General features: G+C 42.1%; 1 protein-coding gene and 1 long non-coding RNA gene across 2 annotated transcripts in view; both read left to right on the forward strand.

Annotated features, from left to right (window-relative positions):
- Window positions 1-1,539: 1,539 nt before the first annotated feature.
- LOC117048851 lies at window positions 1,540-8,645 on the forward strand. The gene is made up of 2 exons (XR_004426886.1): window positions 1,540-1,709; window positions 8,502-8,645. It is a non-coding gene; the product is annotated as an uncharacterized LOC117048851 (long non-coding RNA).
- A 6,088-nt stretch (window positions 8,646-14,733) lies between these two features.
- PHF20 (PHD finger protein 20) overlaps window positions 14,734-17,074 on the forward strand; it is a 32,254-nt gene continuing 29,913 nt past the window's right edge. Inside the window, 2 exon segments of the mRNA XM_033153215.1 lie at window positions 14,734-14,813; window positions 14,815-14,840. Coding sequence (XP_033009106.1) covers window positions 14,757-14,813; window positions 14,815-14,840 — 83 coding nt within the window. The 5' untranslated portion in view covers window positions 14,734-14,756.

Consider the following 17,074-nt stretch of genomic DNA (forward strand, 5'->3'; position numbering starts at 1 on the left):
TATTTATTTTTCCAGATTTGAACTATAAAATTTCTTGAGTCAAAATGAGAGTACCCCTAAACATTTTTTAAAGAAAAAAAGCACTGCTGCTCATTCTGGATAACCTGAGGCTGATTTCTTCATTTAATGGAATGGAAACAAAGGGTTATTGGTATGCACACGAAAGCTCATACCAATAACTAAGTTGGTCTCTAAGGTGCTACTGGAAGGAATTTTTTTTTATTTTGTTTCGACTATGGCAGACCTGTAACTGGAAACAAAGGATGTGTTTAGGGAAATACTGCCACCCTATGGCCAGTGCAAGAATCGAACTATATATGAAGTGTGCATGCACACGAAAGCTCATACCAAGAACAAACTTAGTTGGTCTCCAAGGTGCTACTGGAAGGAATTTTTTATTTTATTTTGTTTTTATATATGAAGAGGTCTCTAAAGCCGGCGGAACTCGGCTCCGTAACGCTTACGCTGTACTGTATTCGGATTATGGTCAGTGATCCCGTCGCCAACATCAGAGATTCTGACTGCTGCTCAGAGCAGCGGACTGAGGAGGAGTTATGTTATATAACCTTATTAGTTTCCCCCAAAACCTGAAAGAGGAGAATCTGGTCCTGATTTTCTCTCTCCTGGAAAATGTTGATAAGAAACATTAAAATAAATATTAAAACATTTTTAAAAACCGGAAAAAATACAAACCGGGATAACCTGCATTTTAAAAGAAAAGAGCACGCTAAATACTCAGCAAGATTCTAAACCAACTTGCTTCTCCCAGCAAAATGGCTCCTAGCCACTACAAACCATTGTGGAGAGAAGCAATTTATTATTATTATTATTATGCTCGCACACCCACCCATTGGGCCTGCGCCCTTGGCGGGGGGGACGGGGACAAGGGCCAACATGGCCAACCTCAAGGAACGGAACGCCCCTGGTTGGAAGAGCGTGTGAGCAGGAAATTGCCATACCGAAGCCGTAATGTCTGCATTAATCAAAAAGATCATATTTTTGGTTGTTGTATAAGCTCAAAAGTCAAGGTGCAACGCTATCTCTGAAGAGTGCCTGCACTTCAGAGTTGAGCACACCACCAGTGGCTGTGGTTGGGATCAGAGAGGGATCCCACCCAGAACTTGCTGTGTATATGAATCACCTACTCCCGTCACTGAACTCTGCCCTGTTCCCCGTGTGAGGAAGGAAAAGGTTTGGTAAATTTAAAACGTGGCCTTAAAAGTGGTCCATAATTTGCGGCCGAGGGCCACTCTCTCCAAGTATTTAATTACACCTGAGCCCAGCAGCAGCAGCGGGTCCTCGTGGATAAAAAAGCACGCACTCGTCGTTGACTGTGTCGTCGTAAGTTCCTCTCACTGGCGAACTCACACTGGACAACGGGAAAGCAGCAACGCCTTCCGGGTCCCGAGAGAAGGATGCGCGCGTGACGGGCCGCCGCCGCCGCCTGGATTTTGCGCGAGGGCACACCCCCCCCCCAGCCATCTCCGCCGGAGCCACGCCCCCTGCCCCTTTCGCCCCTCCCACAGGAGGACCCTCCCCTCCCCTCGCGGCGGGCAGGCGGGCGAGCTAGCGGCGCCGCAGTCGCGTCGGCCATTTTGTGGCGCTGCTCAGTCGGCGGCGCTGGGCTGGACTCGGTGAGCGGATCATTGGCGGCCCCCTGCCCCCGCGGCTCGAGCCCCTTGCACGTACGAAGAGCACCCCCCTCCCCGGTAAGGGCATGGCGCTTCCTAGGCGGCCCCGCGGAGAGAGATAGGCGGGGGGGGGGGCGGGAGCCCGGCAGCGAGCGCAGAAGAGTTCCCGCCGCGGCCTCACAAAGGCGGAGAGGGGCGGGGACCAGCCGCGGCTGTGGCGGAGAGGAGGGAGTCCCGGGCCCCGGGCGGCGCCTCTTCCCTCTGAGCTCGGGGTTCCCGGAGGCTCCTTCAGCGGGAGCCGGGAAGGTGCTTGGCTGGTTCGCCGGTCCCTCCGGCGGCGTCCGAGCGGCTTTCGGCGCCCGCGTGGGACCGGCGCGAGGCTTCCCGGAGGGGCCCGTCACGTCTCCCGCGCCGCCTCTTGCCCTGCGAAGGGGCGGGCGGGTGTCGGCGGCGGCGTGTCTCTTCGCAGCGATCGGCTTCCTCCCGGCACCATGCTTCTTGTTCGTCGGAGGCTGCTGACGCCGCTCGGCCCCCGTCAGCGGAGGAAAGCCAAAAGGGCAGGCGAGCTTCTCCTCCTCCTCCTGAACAAGAAGGGATGCTGTGTTTCTAGGATGTCAGTAACGTGACCTTGATCGTGGCAGGTTCTGCATCAGACTCCCTTCATCCCTTTGAAGGCGCAGCGTCCGGTTTGGATCGAGACGCAGTTGCGCTTTCATTCCCCCCCCCCTTAATAACACGCCAAGTTACGCATCTTTTTGTACCACAGGACTGGCGCGCGTGGTTTGTTTCACTGGCTACTTTGGCTTCATTGAGAGCCCCACGATTAGTGTGTGTGTGTTTTTTTTAAAGATAGTGTTCTAGTAGTGGCCGCAATAATTGCCACTTAGGTATGACACCCTTGATAATTGTTCCCTCTTTTCCTTGGGCAGAGATTATCTCTTGTAATAATTAAAGGTGGTGATGAATTGCTGGGACCTGAGAGCCTGTATTATTTTCTTGACAGTCATAATGGGCGTTGCAGTTACATAACATATGTTTTCTTAATTGCTTGCCCTTAGGGCTTATATTGTTGGAATAGGTCAGTGCCCTTCATGTTGGCTGTGGATATTAGTTTGTAAGGCCTTTTGAAAAATGTGGTTTCACTTTGCGTGTTTCGAATTCACTTTGCTTACCCTTTCTGTGCCTATGGGAAAATAGGCTGGAGTGGAAAGCATTCTTGGGCATTTTACCTAGAAACCTAGATATATTTTGTTCCCACAGAATTGGGCATATTCAGTCTGCCACAGAAAACCACAGGGGAGGATGTATTTTAACTTCTTGTACAATAAACATTGCCTGTGGGATCAAAGTAAATTCAGGACCAAGATACTCAGAAGAGCTTTTATCCAGAGTTGCTAAAGCTTTAGTATATCACCTGCTTGTAAACTATATTTACTTTTCCATTCTTGTTAATGCTACTCCATTATAATTAGATCTTCTTTTACTTGGAAGGTAAGATATCAGCACACAATGTGTTTAAGTGGCAAGATGACAAAGCTGATCTGGAGGGCTGTAAATCAAACAAAATACTGCTATCATCCATGTTATTTTTAATGAAGGGAAAATATAAGGATATTTAAATAAATAGTAAATTGAAGACATATTTAGCTGGATAGTTTTACTGACCCTCCTCATTTTGTCTAAATGCAAAAACAGATAACTTTTTAAGCAAATGTACCACAGTATTTCAAGCCCAAAGAATGAAAAGGTGTCCCCTTTGTGTATGCTAGGTTTATTATACAGTACAGGGAACCTCTCTACAATGGTTTGGTTTTGCCTCAGACCCTACTAACCTTAGGAGTATGTGGCGCAGGAGAGGTCAGCAGAGCATGTGGGCCATGACACTTTGCTGTAGCCAGGCTCCAAGTATTTCTTGCTCCTGCTCAGATGTGCCACAAACTCGTGCTGTTTATGCAACTTGTGGTGTGTATGCTGCAGACTGACCACACAGCCTGAGAAATACCTTCAAGGAAATTGTACAAATATAATTGGCCAAACCCTGTTGCTTTGTGTGATGATCGGGAAAATCAAAGTACCGGTAGCTGTATTTGCAGTACCTTCATTTACCCACTCAGTCCTTTAAACTATTATGTATGTAAACTTAGGGAATTAAAGCAAGAGTCCTGGCTCAGTGGTACAGCACTTGGTTTGTATGCAAAATATCCCAGGTTCAATTAATGGCATCTCCTGAAACCCTGGAGGCTCATTGCCAGCCAGTGTAGGCAGTACACTGGTCTGACTCCATAAGGCAGCTTCATTTGTTGCATAGCAAACTGAGCAGGGGCAGAGGAGGAAGAATTAGTAGCTGGTGGTTCTAGTAAGCTGGAAGTTTCAGTTTTTGAAGTGGGGCAGTAGCAGAAAGCAGTGGCTGAATACAGTTGTAACTTGCTCTATAACAGCAGCAGTATTCCTCTAGTGTGGATACTGTTTTGAATAGGCTGTCTTGGCTGAACCTTAGCACTGCATTGTAGTTACTCTCTTTTAAATAATTGTATCAGTGGGCATTACAGAGCATAACTGATCATCTCTGGTTAACATGAATTTAAATTAATTTAAACCACTACAAATACTTGATAGACTCAATCATATCATAGAGTGCAGAACTAATGCACTCTTGTAACAGGAAAATACAATTGGTTGCAATTTATAAATGCATCACACACTATATATGTTACAGTATGATATGCATATATTTTGTACTTTGGTATTGGTACCCAAATAGGGAAGAGGTCTTTTAGATGCAGAAATGGTAAATAAAATTTACTATAGATTTATGAGGAACAGCTTTTGCAAATGCAGCAGAAAGGATAGAGAAAAACAGAAATATTGATGACTTCTGCTAAACATTTACTATTGCTAGAATCAGCCTTGGGGAATTAAAACTTTCCCGGTAGTTTTGTGTTTATCTGTTGTATGATATTCATGTTGTATCTTTTCTTCAAACAACAAGCTATTCTCAGAAAACAATGTACACAGACATGCCAATCTTGAGTATTAAGCTACATGCACTCACATATCTGTCAATTTTATTTCTTAAGCATTGATAGAGCAATTAAAAATAATATATCAATATCTTATTGATAATCACATGGGGGAAATGCTGATTTTATGCAGTGGTAAAAATGCCAGGGCAGTTCTTTTCAAAGTGCTGTCATATGCTACTGGTAGGTAGCTCCACTCAGCAACATAACAGCAGCAATCTGCACAAGCTGCAGTTTCCAGACCAACTTTAAGAGTGCCCCCACAAAGAGTGCATTACAGAAATCCTGCCTTGAGGTTACCAGTGTATGAATCCCTGTGTCTAGGTTGTCCAGGAACTGTCACAGCTGGTGTACCAGCCAAAGTTGGTAAAAGGCACCCCTGGCTACCATGGCCACTTGGTCCTCCAGTAACAATAGTGGATGAAGGCGTACCATCCGACTTTGCGCCTGTTCTTCAGAGAGAGTGCAGCCCCCTCCAGAACAGACAATGTGTCCACTCCCCAGACCCCGGAACCTCCTACCGACAAGGCCTTTGTTTTATCAAGATTCATCTTATTGATGCTCATCAATCCCTGTATCCTTGGAGACTTGCATATCTATTCCTGACTCTGATGTAACAGAGACATAGAACTGGGTGTCATTTGCATACTAATGACATCACACTCCAAATTTCCTAATGACTACCTTGAACCGCTTCATGTTTAACAGCAATAGAGACAAGAGGATAACCTGCTTCACCCCCCACAAGGCCAAGATGCAGGCACCCAATGCCATGCTGTAGAACAGGCCTTGTAGGTATGCATGGTTTATTGAAGACGTAGCCACTATTTTTGGATAAGCTATATGATCAGCCTACCTCTTCCATGCACCATGGGACAAAGCACCCCCCTCCTCAAGATAAAAAAAAACTTGCCGACTTAGTTCCTGCACGTATAGAAAACTTCCTGTGAAACAGCAGAATATTTACCACTTCTTGTTGTCAAGCAATTTAGCTTCATCAATACAATTTGCATGTTTACCATTAAAAGAGGGAGGGGGGATCCTGCTGAACTGGTCCAGTAAGGTACTACAATTGAAAGCCATGAAACAATTGAATACAAGCAACAAGGTTGCACTTCACCTCTGTCTCTCTCTTTGAAATATATATATATGATTGTCCAGTAGCACCTTAGAGACCAACAAAGTTTGTTTTTGGTATAAGCTTTCGTGTGCATATACCAGTGTATTCTGTGCATGCACATGAAAGCTTATACCAAAAAACAAACTTAGTTGGTCTCTAAGGTGTTACTGGACATATGTATGTATGTATGTATGTATGTATATGTATATTTCGATTGACTGCATCAGACCAACATGGCTACCTACCTGAATCTCTCTGTGAAAGTAAATGATCAGGCAACCAAAGCCAAATCAGTTCTGAACCCAGACTGGAATGAGTCTAGATCAGGGGTCGCCAAACTAAGGCCCGCGGGCCGCATACAGCCCAAGTGAGCCAATTATCTGCCCCCCGATGACCCCTGCCGCCCACTATTACCGGCGTGGCACAGCTGCCCATCTCCGGGTCGGCGCCACGCTGGTAAGCGGGCAACGGGGTCATCGGGGGCCGGATAATTGGCTCCCTCGGGCCGTATCCAGATTGGCGTGGCACCGGAAATAGCTTGCGCACATGCACAAGCTATTTCCGGCACCGCGCCAGAAGTGCGCCGGAAAAAGAACGCACGCATATGGGCGCACTCTCTCCGGCCTGCCACTCAATCTGCACCGGAGGAACCGGCCCAAGGCCGGGTAAGTTTGCCAACCCCTGGTCTAGATAATCAGTTTCCTCTAGGACAGGATGATCCAACACACGGCCCAAGGCCTAGGGCTTTTTTGGCAGCCATCGGCAACGTTTTACCCCTCCCAGCCCTCACACTGCCTTCTCAGAGCTGGGTAAGTGAGGCACCGGACTTTGGAAAGGATGCATGAGGACTCTGATAGGGTCCTAGAGTCCTCACACCTCCTTCCCAAAGCCCAGCACCTCACTTACCTGGCTTTTGGAAGGCAGCATGAGAGGTGGAAGGAGCGGCATCAAATTTTGGCCTCCCCATCCCTGCATGGTGTGCAGCCCATGGGTTCCCAAACAAAGTATTCTTGTGGCCCACTGGGTATGAAAATATTGGCCCACCCTGCTCTTGGAGCACCTAGAGCCAAACTGCTGCTGCCACCACCCTTCTTAAGCATCTTCCCTAAAAAGTAGTTATCATAAGCCTCTGTGACCAGGTTGTTGTTTTTCTTCTTCTTCAAGAGTGGCTGCACTACTGCTTCTTTAGGGATGGCACGCACTGCTTCTGCACACAAATATGCATTTACCATGCCTTGGACTTACTCTGTAAAATACAACACCCGTCACAAGCTTGTTCAGATCACCCACAATGAGAAAAAGTTGAGAAGTTGCCAGGTCAGTCAAACAGCTACAAGCACCTTGTCCCACATCCCCAGACCTCAAAAGCTAAAACTGCTCTCACAAAACCAGACTACACTTTATCATTCTAGACTTTTCACAGCAGTGTTGTCCAAATCATCATGGATTCAGTAAATTTCATCATTGAAGTGTTTTGCAAACTTACCACAGCAGGCTTCCTGTGCTTATTTTATGCTATGTTTATTGGGATGGATGTTAACCTCTGTTCCATGGCTACATAAGGATGAGATGGAGGTGACAGAGTATACTTTCTTCGCCACCCGTTATCACCTCACAGTAGGCACAGTCATGCCCTTTAACATGCGCTCAATTGCATTTGTGGCAAGTCTTGCACCATATGTGCTCTAGCTGTCATCTGACCTGCTTCATTCTTGAAATCTCTGGAGGCAGACATTCTTAATGGGTTATTTACCTCTGCAGCGCCAAAATGCCAGCTGCTGCTGTAAGACCAAATCCTACAAAATGGTTGCACCATAACAATTAGTTATTTTAAGCCCCCCCCCCTTTCCGATTATACTTCCCATACTTGGAGGCAGTAACTAAATTGAGGGTCTGCCCTGCACAGTTAAAAGTGTGCATGAATCCTCAGTAAGTAGTCAGTCCTGGGTAAACAGGTCTAGGTAATAAAAAGAAATGTGGAAGCAGAATCCTGGGGGAAGAGATAGGGAAACTGGACAGGAACAAAGAGTAGCCAGCCATAGTGGGAATAGGATCACCACCTGTTAATTTGTTGCCCATAGGTGCAGTGTCACCTGCAAAACCTCCATCTGTCTCCGTGCCTGCTAGTGCCTGTTATCTAATGGGGATGAGGTAATCGTCTCATCTGCCACTGCCTCAGCTCTCCTCATACAAGTATTTAACAGTTTCTTAAATGTATTCAATACAAATCTACATTTTTAGAGCTTTGAATTTCAAGAAAATAATTAAAGTATTTTGGGTTATATACCAGGCAACAACTTTTTTTAAAAATACATTAATGTGTCAGTAAAGACTTAAAGGATCATATGTGCTTAAATTACATGCTAAATGGAGAAATAAACATTTGAATGTAGCCCAATAGTTCTAGATGTTTTGTGTAGTTAAGAATACTTTTATCATCCCTAATCATTTGATAGGTTTACATTACATTACACAGCATTATTTAAAGATAAGGAAATTTAATTCAAGGGGAATACTTTTATTTTTGCCTTCGAAGTTCCACTTTGGGATTGAGATCAGTGTGTGTATCTAGAATCGTTAATACATTTCTGCATTTGGGACAGGGTGTGGGTCAAGGAAGATATTTTCTAAATCTTTGCTCCAGGAATGCTGCCTATTTTTATAGGAATGGTAAAACAGTAGTAGTGATGGTTTTAGCCTTATGTAGCAATTGCCTTTTCTTACCTGCAGGTGTGTTTTTCAGCGCAGCCTGGCTGTGGCCATCCACTTGCAAGGGATCCTAATTGTGTCAGGCATCATGGACATTCACCACTCCTACTTTGGATTGACCAATTCTGATGAGGGCATGCAAATTGCGGGGGGTGAACTGGGTGAGATTTTATTTGTTCTTGCCATTACTTATGGTATGATGCACAACACATGTCACCACTGAGTATTTATGATTATATTGCTTATCTCAGTGTATCTCAAACTTCTTTATTTTATTGTGTCTGTAAACCAACTCCAGTAATGTGTGCTACAAGTGATTGTGTGGAGAATCTCGTACACAGTTGTGTTCATTCTGCTGCTTCATTAGTATATATTTGATACTAATCAAATATTGCTATTAGAGAAGAATATGTTTTCTAAACAGGTAGGTAGCCATGTTGGTCTGCCATAGTAAAAAAAACCCCTCTAAGGTGCTACTGGAAGGATTTTTTAAATTTTTTATTATGTTTTCTAAACTCATACACAAGGCACCCTATCTATCTTAGCAACCTTCTTCTCTGATGAGGGTGGTATGATGAGTTAGTGGGGATGCACTCACTCTTACAAACTTAGTGTGCATCAGTGATGTCTTCCAGAAGGCATTCAGCCCACAAACCTTGGCTAGTGAAAGGAGAAAGATTCCACATCTTCAATGATACTATCTTGCCTTTGAATGTTTTATCCCATTCAGGTGTTCTGTCTCTTCCACCCTCCAATTTGAGAGCCACTGATATACTAATAAAACAGAAATCATCATCATCATGAAATAAGTATTATCATTGATTTATTAATTGGTTAACCATCGTCTCAAGGCAATTTGCACATAAGATGTATGAAAACTGGTTAAATCAAAACATGTTGCCATATGTCATACTGATTGTCAGATGTCTTGTAGGATACATCTGCTTGTTTCAGTGCCTAAGCTAAACCATTCTTACCTGATGTTGTAGTTGCGTCAGTTACTGAAATACTAAATTTTATTATCTTACAAAATACTGTGTACAATTCCTGTGTGAGCAGAACTTCTGCAGTTTTCTAATGTTCTGCATTACTGATAAACATTTTACCAATTAATCTGTTAACAGTTGCACAAAGTCCAGTAATACCAGCTCATTTACTCCAGCTCCATCTTGTGTCCCAGAGTGAATCCTACAAACAACATCCACTATAAGAGAGAAAGTACACATTAACTGAGAAAAGACAACCATTAAAACAGAGCAATATTAATTGCACCAATATATCACTAGGCACATTCATCAGAAAAAGTAGCATACAGTGGTACCTCCGTTTACAAAATTAATTCCGGAGGTCCGTTCTTAACATGAAACTGTTCTTATCCTGAGCTGCGCTTTCACTAATGGGTTCTCCCGCTGTGTGCGCACGCAAATTCCGCTTGCATCCTGGGGCAAAGTTCGCTACCAGGAGCAACTATTTCCAGGTTAGCAGAGCTCGTTACCCAAAGCGTTTGCAAGGAGGACGGTACGTAACACAAGGTTCTACTGTAGTATAGTAAAAGCACATTGTGTAATTACTTCAGTGACAAAATGGTGGAGTGAGTGGGAATGAAGGCATACAGAAACATTGTTGATATGCTCCAATTCATAAACCACCATGAAATTTTACAGCCAAACTTGAAAATACCCACTTTCATACAGTGGTACTAAGCACAGTTAACGCTAATCAGATAACAAGGTCCCTTCATAACTGCACTTAAGACCGTATTTCCAAACCCTGGTCAGCATTAATCACGGCAGATATCAGTACAAATGCAATGTTAACCTACAGTTAAGTGAACAAGAGAAAAAAATAGGAAAACCTGTGCCAAAAAGTGGAGGAGAAAGAGCATTTTGTATATTCCCAAGCATGAGTCACTGTCAACTGCAGTTTAGGGAGCTAGCATTATGTCTGTACTGGGCCCCATAATGTCTACCACACATTAACATGAATAAACTAGCAGGAGCAGTTAATATGAAAAATAGTGTGATCATCTGGTTTCTTTAAATCTGTAAATCATTACTGCAGTATAATACCATTCTTTTTAACCTGACACTTGGAGTCCATGGCTGCTTGTCAAGAACAGAGCTTGATGTGCAGATACTATCCCTCTCTCTTGGATTGGTCTTCAGACAGAGACATAGTATTACAGACATTCTGTGCATTGTGAAAGTGGAACATAAAGGTTATGCCTATTGAATCTTTTCCAGGCTGGATACAGCAAAGGAAATAGAATATGCAGTTGTATGGAAGCATGATTATTATCATAGAATCGGTTCAGGGTGTTGAAGAACAGAATTAGAATCTAGAGACAGGCCTTTGGTGGAGACCAAGAACAAAGTGCAAGGAGGATTAAAGAAAATGAATAATGCAGGATTATAGTAGTCCAATAATAAACTGACTTGACCAAAGTCAGTTGGATCTAGTCAGTTCCATTGTGGGAGGAAATAGCCTTTGGACTCCAGTAATAAAATGAAGCATAGCTGTCTACAGACAAATGCTAGCCTTGGTGCATGTCCTGAACTTACCTGGCTGTGGTATGTTCAAGCTCAACATGACAGAATAAAGAAAATGCAGTGCTCTTGAAAACTACCGGTAGGTTATTTTTCAGTGCTATTAAGAAGTTGATGGTAGAAAGCAGTTATCTGGTGGGAAAGTCACTAACATGAACAGCTCAGCATTCTGTTATACATTTACATTCTGTAATTGCATCTACATATTAAATGTCTTAAAGCTATTGGGGGAAAAGTAGTTTCTGTTTGAGGGAGAACCACCTAGGAAGTGGAGACCACACATTTTAAGCATATTATGCCCTGTGCATGAGGATTCAGCACACACTCCATTCACACATGGTTTAAAATGTATTCAGGCTCCTTCATCCATTCAGTTGGAAAGCTCATGAAAGCTTTTGATTTATCTCATAGTTATATTCCACTGGCAAGGTGTCATGGTCCCTTTGGTGACTATTGGATTAGCTGCTTTGGGTTACACAGAGGCCGAGAAGCCTCTGGCTAGGCATTACATGCAAAGGGGACTTAGGAGACCTTAAAACTTACTTTTTTAAAAAAATAATAATACTTGTTGCTTATGTACCTGATAGCTGCTACTGGAGGCCTGCTTGACAGTTTCTGTACAGTAGTTCTTGCTAATAGTGCTCAGTAGGCTTAGAAATTTAGGCAGTTATTTGTTTGGCCTAAAGACAATTTTTTTAGTAACCCACCATAAACCAGAAAGAGAACAGGATAGATAGAAATATCAGTCACCCCCTTTCTCTCTCACATGAAATCTGTTCCTTGTCCGGCTCTTGTCAAAGCTTTCCTGTCCCTTCATTCATTTTTCACATATGCAGAGCTGAGCTAAGTTGCTACATATCTCAGTCTATGCCTTCTGGGCCCAGAATTCAGTGGCACAGATGGACAAGATTTCCTTTCTTTTGTGTTATACTGTATATTGAGTACATAGTATTGTATTAAGGGAGAAACCCTGTCTGCCTGATTTACAAAGAGGTGTGGGAAATTATACCTAATAGTTTGGTTTTCTGAGTAAGAAACAGAAAGACACTATGCAGCTGTTGACTGGAGCTAGTTGCCAGCATCTTGCTCTGTATGCCTAGCTCTAAGGTTTGCTTTACATACTGGCCTTTTAAGTCAGAGAAGGGAGGCACTTGGTTATGAATGTCCCATTCTAGTGTGTTCCACAGTAGCAGGATTGGCTATCGACATACACATCTTTGATAGTTTGCAGCTTGTGTGTTTGTGCGTGTGTGTGTGAGAGAGAGAGAGAGCGCGCACTGCAAGACCAATAAAATAAGCTGATGTGTAAAATTATGGAATCTTGTTTTGAATCTTTCATACCTTTTTGTCTGATAAAACATAGTGTTCATCAAAGTGGTGATCTGGCAGGCAAAATACAGTTACCACGAATAATTGTGTTAACCAAGACCAGATTTTCACCAGCAGCAAGTTACAGGAAGAGAAACCTTAGCTCTGTGTGTGTGTGTGTGTGTGTGTGTGTGTGTGTCTGTTAGTCTTCTATTTCTGCCTAAAGTGGGAACAAATTACATTCAATAAATATGTATTTGGTTGCATCACTGCATCATATAGGCCTTGGGTAGGGGTCCAGTTTCAGAAGCTTATGGAAGCCTCAATTCTCTTTCGGTTGTGCAGCTATTTAGGAGGAGAGGGTGTCATTATTTTCACATGCTTTGTAGAGTTCTTCAAGTTATATTTTAGCTCATGGTTCCATATGTCTCAGTAATTTTTTTTTAGATGGTGCAGAGAAGGCTAAGCAGGATCATGTTTGCATTGGATTTAAGATGGGAGATGTGTTGCCACTCTTCAGTTGTATTAAGACACTCAGTGCATGTCTCATCCCTCGCTGGTATGCACGACAAGACAAAGCCCAGCCCTCCTCTCTGCCTTGGACGTGGATGGGAAGTAGGGATTATCCCTGATGTTGGACTGTACTGGAAGATCCTTGTCTCACCAGCTCCCAGTTGGAGAAGGCTGGGGCTGCTGTTCTTGGTGCTGGGCTGTCCAGAAAAGCAAGTCTTGGCTCACCTACCACCTTTAGTTCAGAGTTTGATGGGTGGTGATGTTCCCTACACCTGTGCTGGGCTTACTGAATGATTCATCTGCATGCCTCTAAAGCCTAGCAAAGGCACTGCATGAGTAGAATGATTCTGTTAGTGCAATGGAACATCCCTACCTTCTTCCTCCTGCACCCCCAACCTTCTGAAGCAGATTTGGGGGGTATGGGGAGCATAGGGGGAAATCTGTTACATGAGCAGCCTTTCCACCCCCACAGGGACTTCATTGGATTCAACGGGTTTGGCAGGCTACTGACAACTGCAAATTTGGCTTGGCTATCAAATTTTGGCTTGTCTCTGTGTGTATAGGATTTGTTATGTAGTCCAATGTTATGTTGTTGACAGAGCCATGTAAACCAGCAAAACATATTTTTAATATTGAAACATGTTAATGCCCACTGCTTCTTAGTAGCTCACATTTATAGAATCTCAAATTTCAGCAAAAAATTGTAGTTCACAATAGCATTTTAAAATTATGATTTTAAGCTGTACATCAAACTTAGAACTGAAAATAAAAACAACTGTAGGAGTCAACAAATGTTCCAGTTTACCGGAGGGTGGGGGGTGGGATGAAAGCTTTTAGAAAAAGGTTCCATTATAATGTCTAAAACACAAGTCACTAAGAGCCCACCATATCAAGGCTGTTTCATTTGCAAATGATTTTCATGTTCTAGATCAGTGGTGTGCATGTTCCAAAACAGTGCTTTTATATGCCACTGTTCATTAGTTTGAGTCTTAGGGTGTTAATGAAGGAGCTGTTAAATCACAAAACAACCTTAACAAAATTGCAGCAATAAAAGCCTATAGTGCTGTTAGCATGAATTTGAAGCAAAAGTGCAAGACCAAAGGCATTTGCAGAAAAGATAATATATTAGCAGTATATATCAGATAATCCAGTAGTGTCCATGGCTCACCCAGTTCTCTCTTAATACACTACATACACTAAATCTAAGATTCCTGTACTGTGTAAAAGCTAGCACACTCCACTGCATCATATCTGTAAACTTGCAGGATTTAAATTAAGGGACCTCTTCAGACAGTGCATCTGCTTTGTGGTTACTCAGAATTTGTTCTGCATGATACCTGGTCCATATGGCAAGGATTTTATTTTATTTTAAAACGTACTATTAGAGAAACATTTAGAGCGGACAATCCAGGTGGTAAAATAGCTTGTTACGTGGCAACAACACAGTAAACTCTAAAGGTGGTGGCTGTAGCACATGGAGCAAAGCGTAGACAGGTAGCCACTGGAAACAACTAACAGTGATGTACAAAACTGCTGAATTATCAATAAATATTGACAACAAATAATTTAATTCGAGAAGCATTACAGATAGTTGGTACCTGAACACCGGAGGGAGCACCTTAACAATGATACTGTTTCCACAGTACACCAGGTGCTCCACTTTGACATCCAGATTTGAGTTTAGTAAGATCTGGGGTATACAAAGCCAGTCTTTGTAATGAAGAGACTATATATAAAGGGCACTCTTTTCAACATACAGTATAAAGAATGCAAAGAAAAACTTACATAATTGAAACATTAGAATATGAATTATTTTAACTGATTAGACAGATTAGCAATTGACACAGGTTCTGGTGATTGATATTTAATTGCATTTTTCAGGGGAATAAAAGCAGCGGCTTATAACAAAATGAGAAAACATCCACCAAACAGAAGAGGTATCAGCTTTGAAGTGGGAGCCCAGTTGGGAAGCCCGAGACAGATTAAAAAACTGGTATTTCTTATTTCATGATAAAACTTGGATACATTTTTGTGATGCTGTCACATTGTGCTACAACAGGGAGTCAAACCAACAAAAGTTCCAGTTCAGGTCTGGTTCTGATTCAACTGCAATCAGACAGTAGCATTTCGGTAACTGGTTCAGAGTATCCAAACCACCTACTCTTGTTCTGTACTTTATGTGAGAAAACGTAATGGTGATTCAAATATATGATAAGGTGATTAGTATCAAGTGGTAATTATCCTAATGTTAATAATACAAAATGTTTAAATATATTGTACAGATGCAGCTATTTGTCGATCTTTATGTCACATTGTAAAAGTAGAAAGTTTCAAAAACTTAAAGGCCTAGTTTGGGTGTAATGGTATTGTAAAATGAACTTTAGTATTCCCACCTTCCCTTGTTTACACACTCAGCTTGGGAAGAAAACTGCCTGGTTAATTCACAGTTTCTGTGATACCTAAATCAGAAAACTAGTTTAATCTCTGCAAACATATTGGGTGCATTTGTACACAGTGCTAAACTATTGTTTAGCAGTACTATATGCACTAGCTGGAGTGAGTCAGAGCAGAGGCTCATGCTCCCACACTTCCTTCATTTCCTCTTCATTGACCGGGAAAAGGACATTTACTTTACACAATCTGGTTTATTACAAATGCTGGCAAAAGTCCTGACTCCGCATTGACAGTGGGGAAGCACTCAAACCAGCACTAAACCATTGATTTTAGCATTGCATTCTTCTCAATTTCTGTGAATGCGTTAGTAATTTATTATAATTCTTTGTTTTTGGAGTCAGTACATGCTATCTTTTCAGTTTTTAGTCAAACCCTTATTCCAAACTAATAACCTGCCTTTTTCTGATTGTGTTCCATTCTTGTTTCAAACAGTGATGTGGGACAGGATATTTTCAGTAATGGAAAAAATTCCATTGCTATGTTTTTCCACATTAAAAAAGACCCATTTCTAAAACTGCATTGTTTTATAAAATTAATTTGTAAAAATAATGAATGGATAAAAATAACTAGTCAAAATGGATGCTTCCTCTCAAAGTGTGCATGCATACATCTTAACAGATAGAGCACTGAGTATGCTAAAATTGAGCATGTTAACCATTATCAGTGCCTTGTCCACCTTAAAATTTGAGGAAGCATATGTTACTGAATTGTAATGTCAATATTTATAAGTATTTCATTAAAAAATAGTACAGCTTTGCATCGCTTGAATATAACATCAACATTCAGTTCAGATACTTTTGGCTATTTAGGAAATGAGATATTTATATAGCACATAATATTAGCATGGTATTCTTTAATAAAAATGACAAATAAATAAAAATGACATTTTAAAATATTTTGTTTATAAATACGGCAGAAATTATAAATTGGATCACAGTTGAATTAGGGCACAATAAAAGTTTGCAGACAGCTAACATCACTAATGATTATGTAGGTCCTGATTATGCTGGGTTTTCAGTTTTTTAAAAAGGGTTCGGTTTGACTCCCTGACATTAAATTTGTTCTGATTGCAAATGTTCATATAGTATGTTATTGATTTTGCTCCCCTCACCTAATGTCTGCTGATCTGCAATACAGTGCAATCCTATACATGTCTACTCAGAAGTAAGTCCCATTGAGCCTAATGGTGCTTACTCCCAGGTAAGTGGGTATAGGATTGCAGCCTTTGTGTTAAAACTGTTGTGAAGTTGGTATAGGGTTTGCCTGAGTTTCCTGCACAAAGAAACACCCAGCTGCACTTTCTTGAAAAATATTCTCAGATTCAGGATCTGGAATCTCCATGACTATTTAGAGTAGACAGTACTAGACTACATGGACAATAGTCCGATCTGGTGTAAGGCTGTTTCCTAAGCCACAGTGAGACCTTCTGCCTTACACCATTTTATTGTTATCACAGTATTACTGTTTTTGAGGTGTCAAGTGTAAGGGATCTAGGAAGAGGCTCTGAAAAAGACATTTGAGTCAACAAGTTGATCATTTGGGGATTGCCTTCTCCCATGTCATCCTAATCACTCTCTAAGATCAGAAGGAATGGTTCTTCTCTGTGTCTTTCCTAGAGTGGAAGCACAACTGAGTGGGACAAGAGGAGAGGCCTCTAAATAACTGGTATCATGGGATGCTATGCCTTCTGAAATGTGGTTGGCTCTCTCCCTTGCTGTTTTTTGTTTGCAAGCTATTGAAGACCATTTCATTGTAACCTTTATTTATGACTCA

Source organism: Lacerta agilis, chromosome 6 (assembly GCF_009819535.1).
Source record: "Lacerta agilis isolate rLacAgi1 chromosome 6, rLacAgi1.pri, whole genome shotgun sequence".
NCBI lineage: Eukaryota > Metazoa > Chordata > Lepidosauria > Squamata > Lacertidae > Lacerta > Lacerta agilis.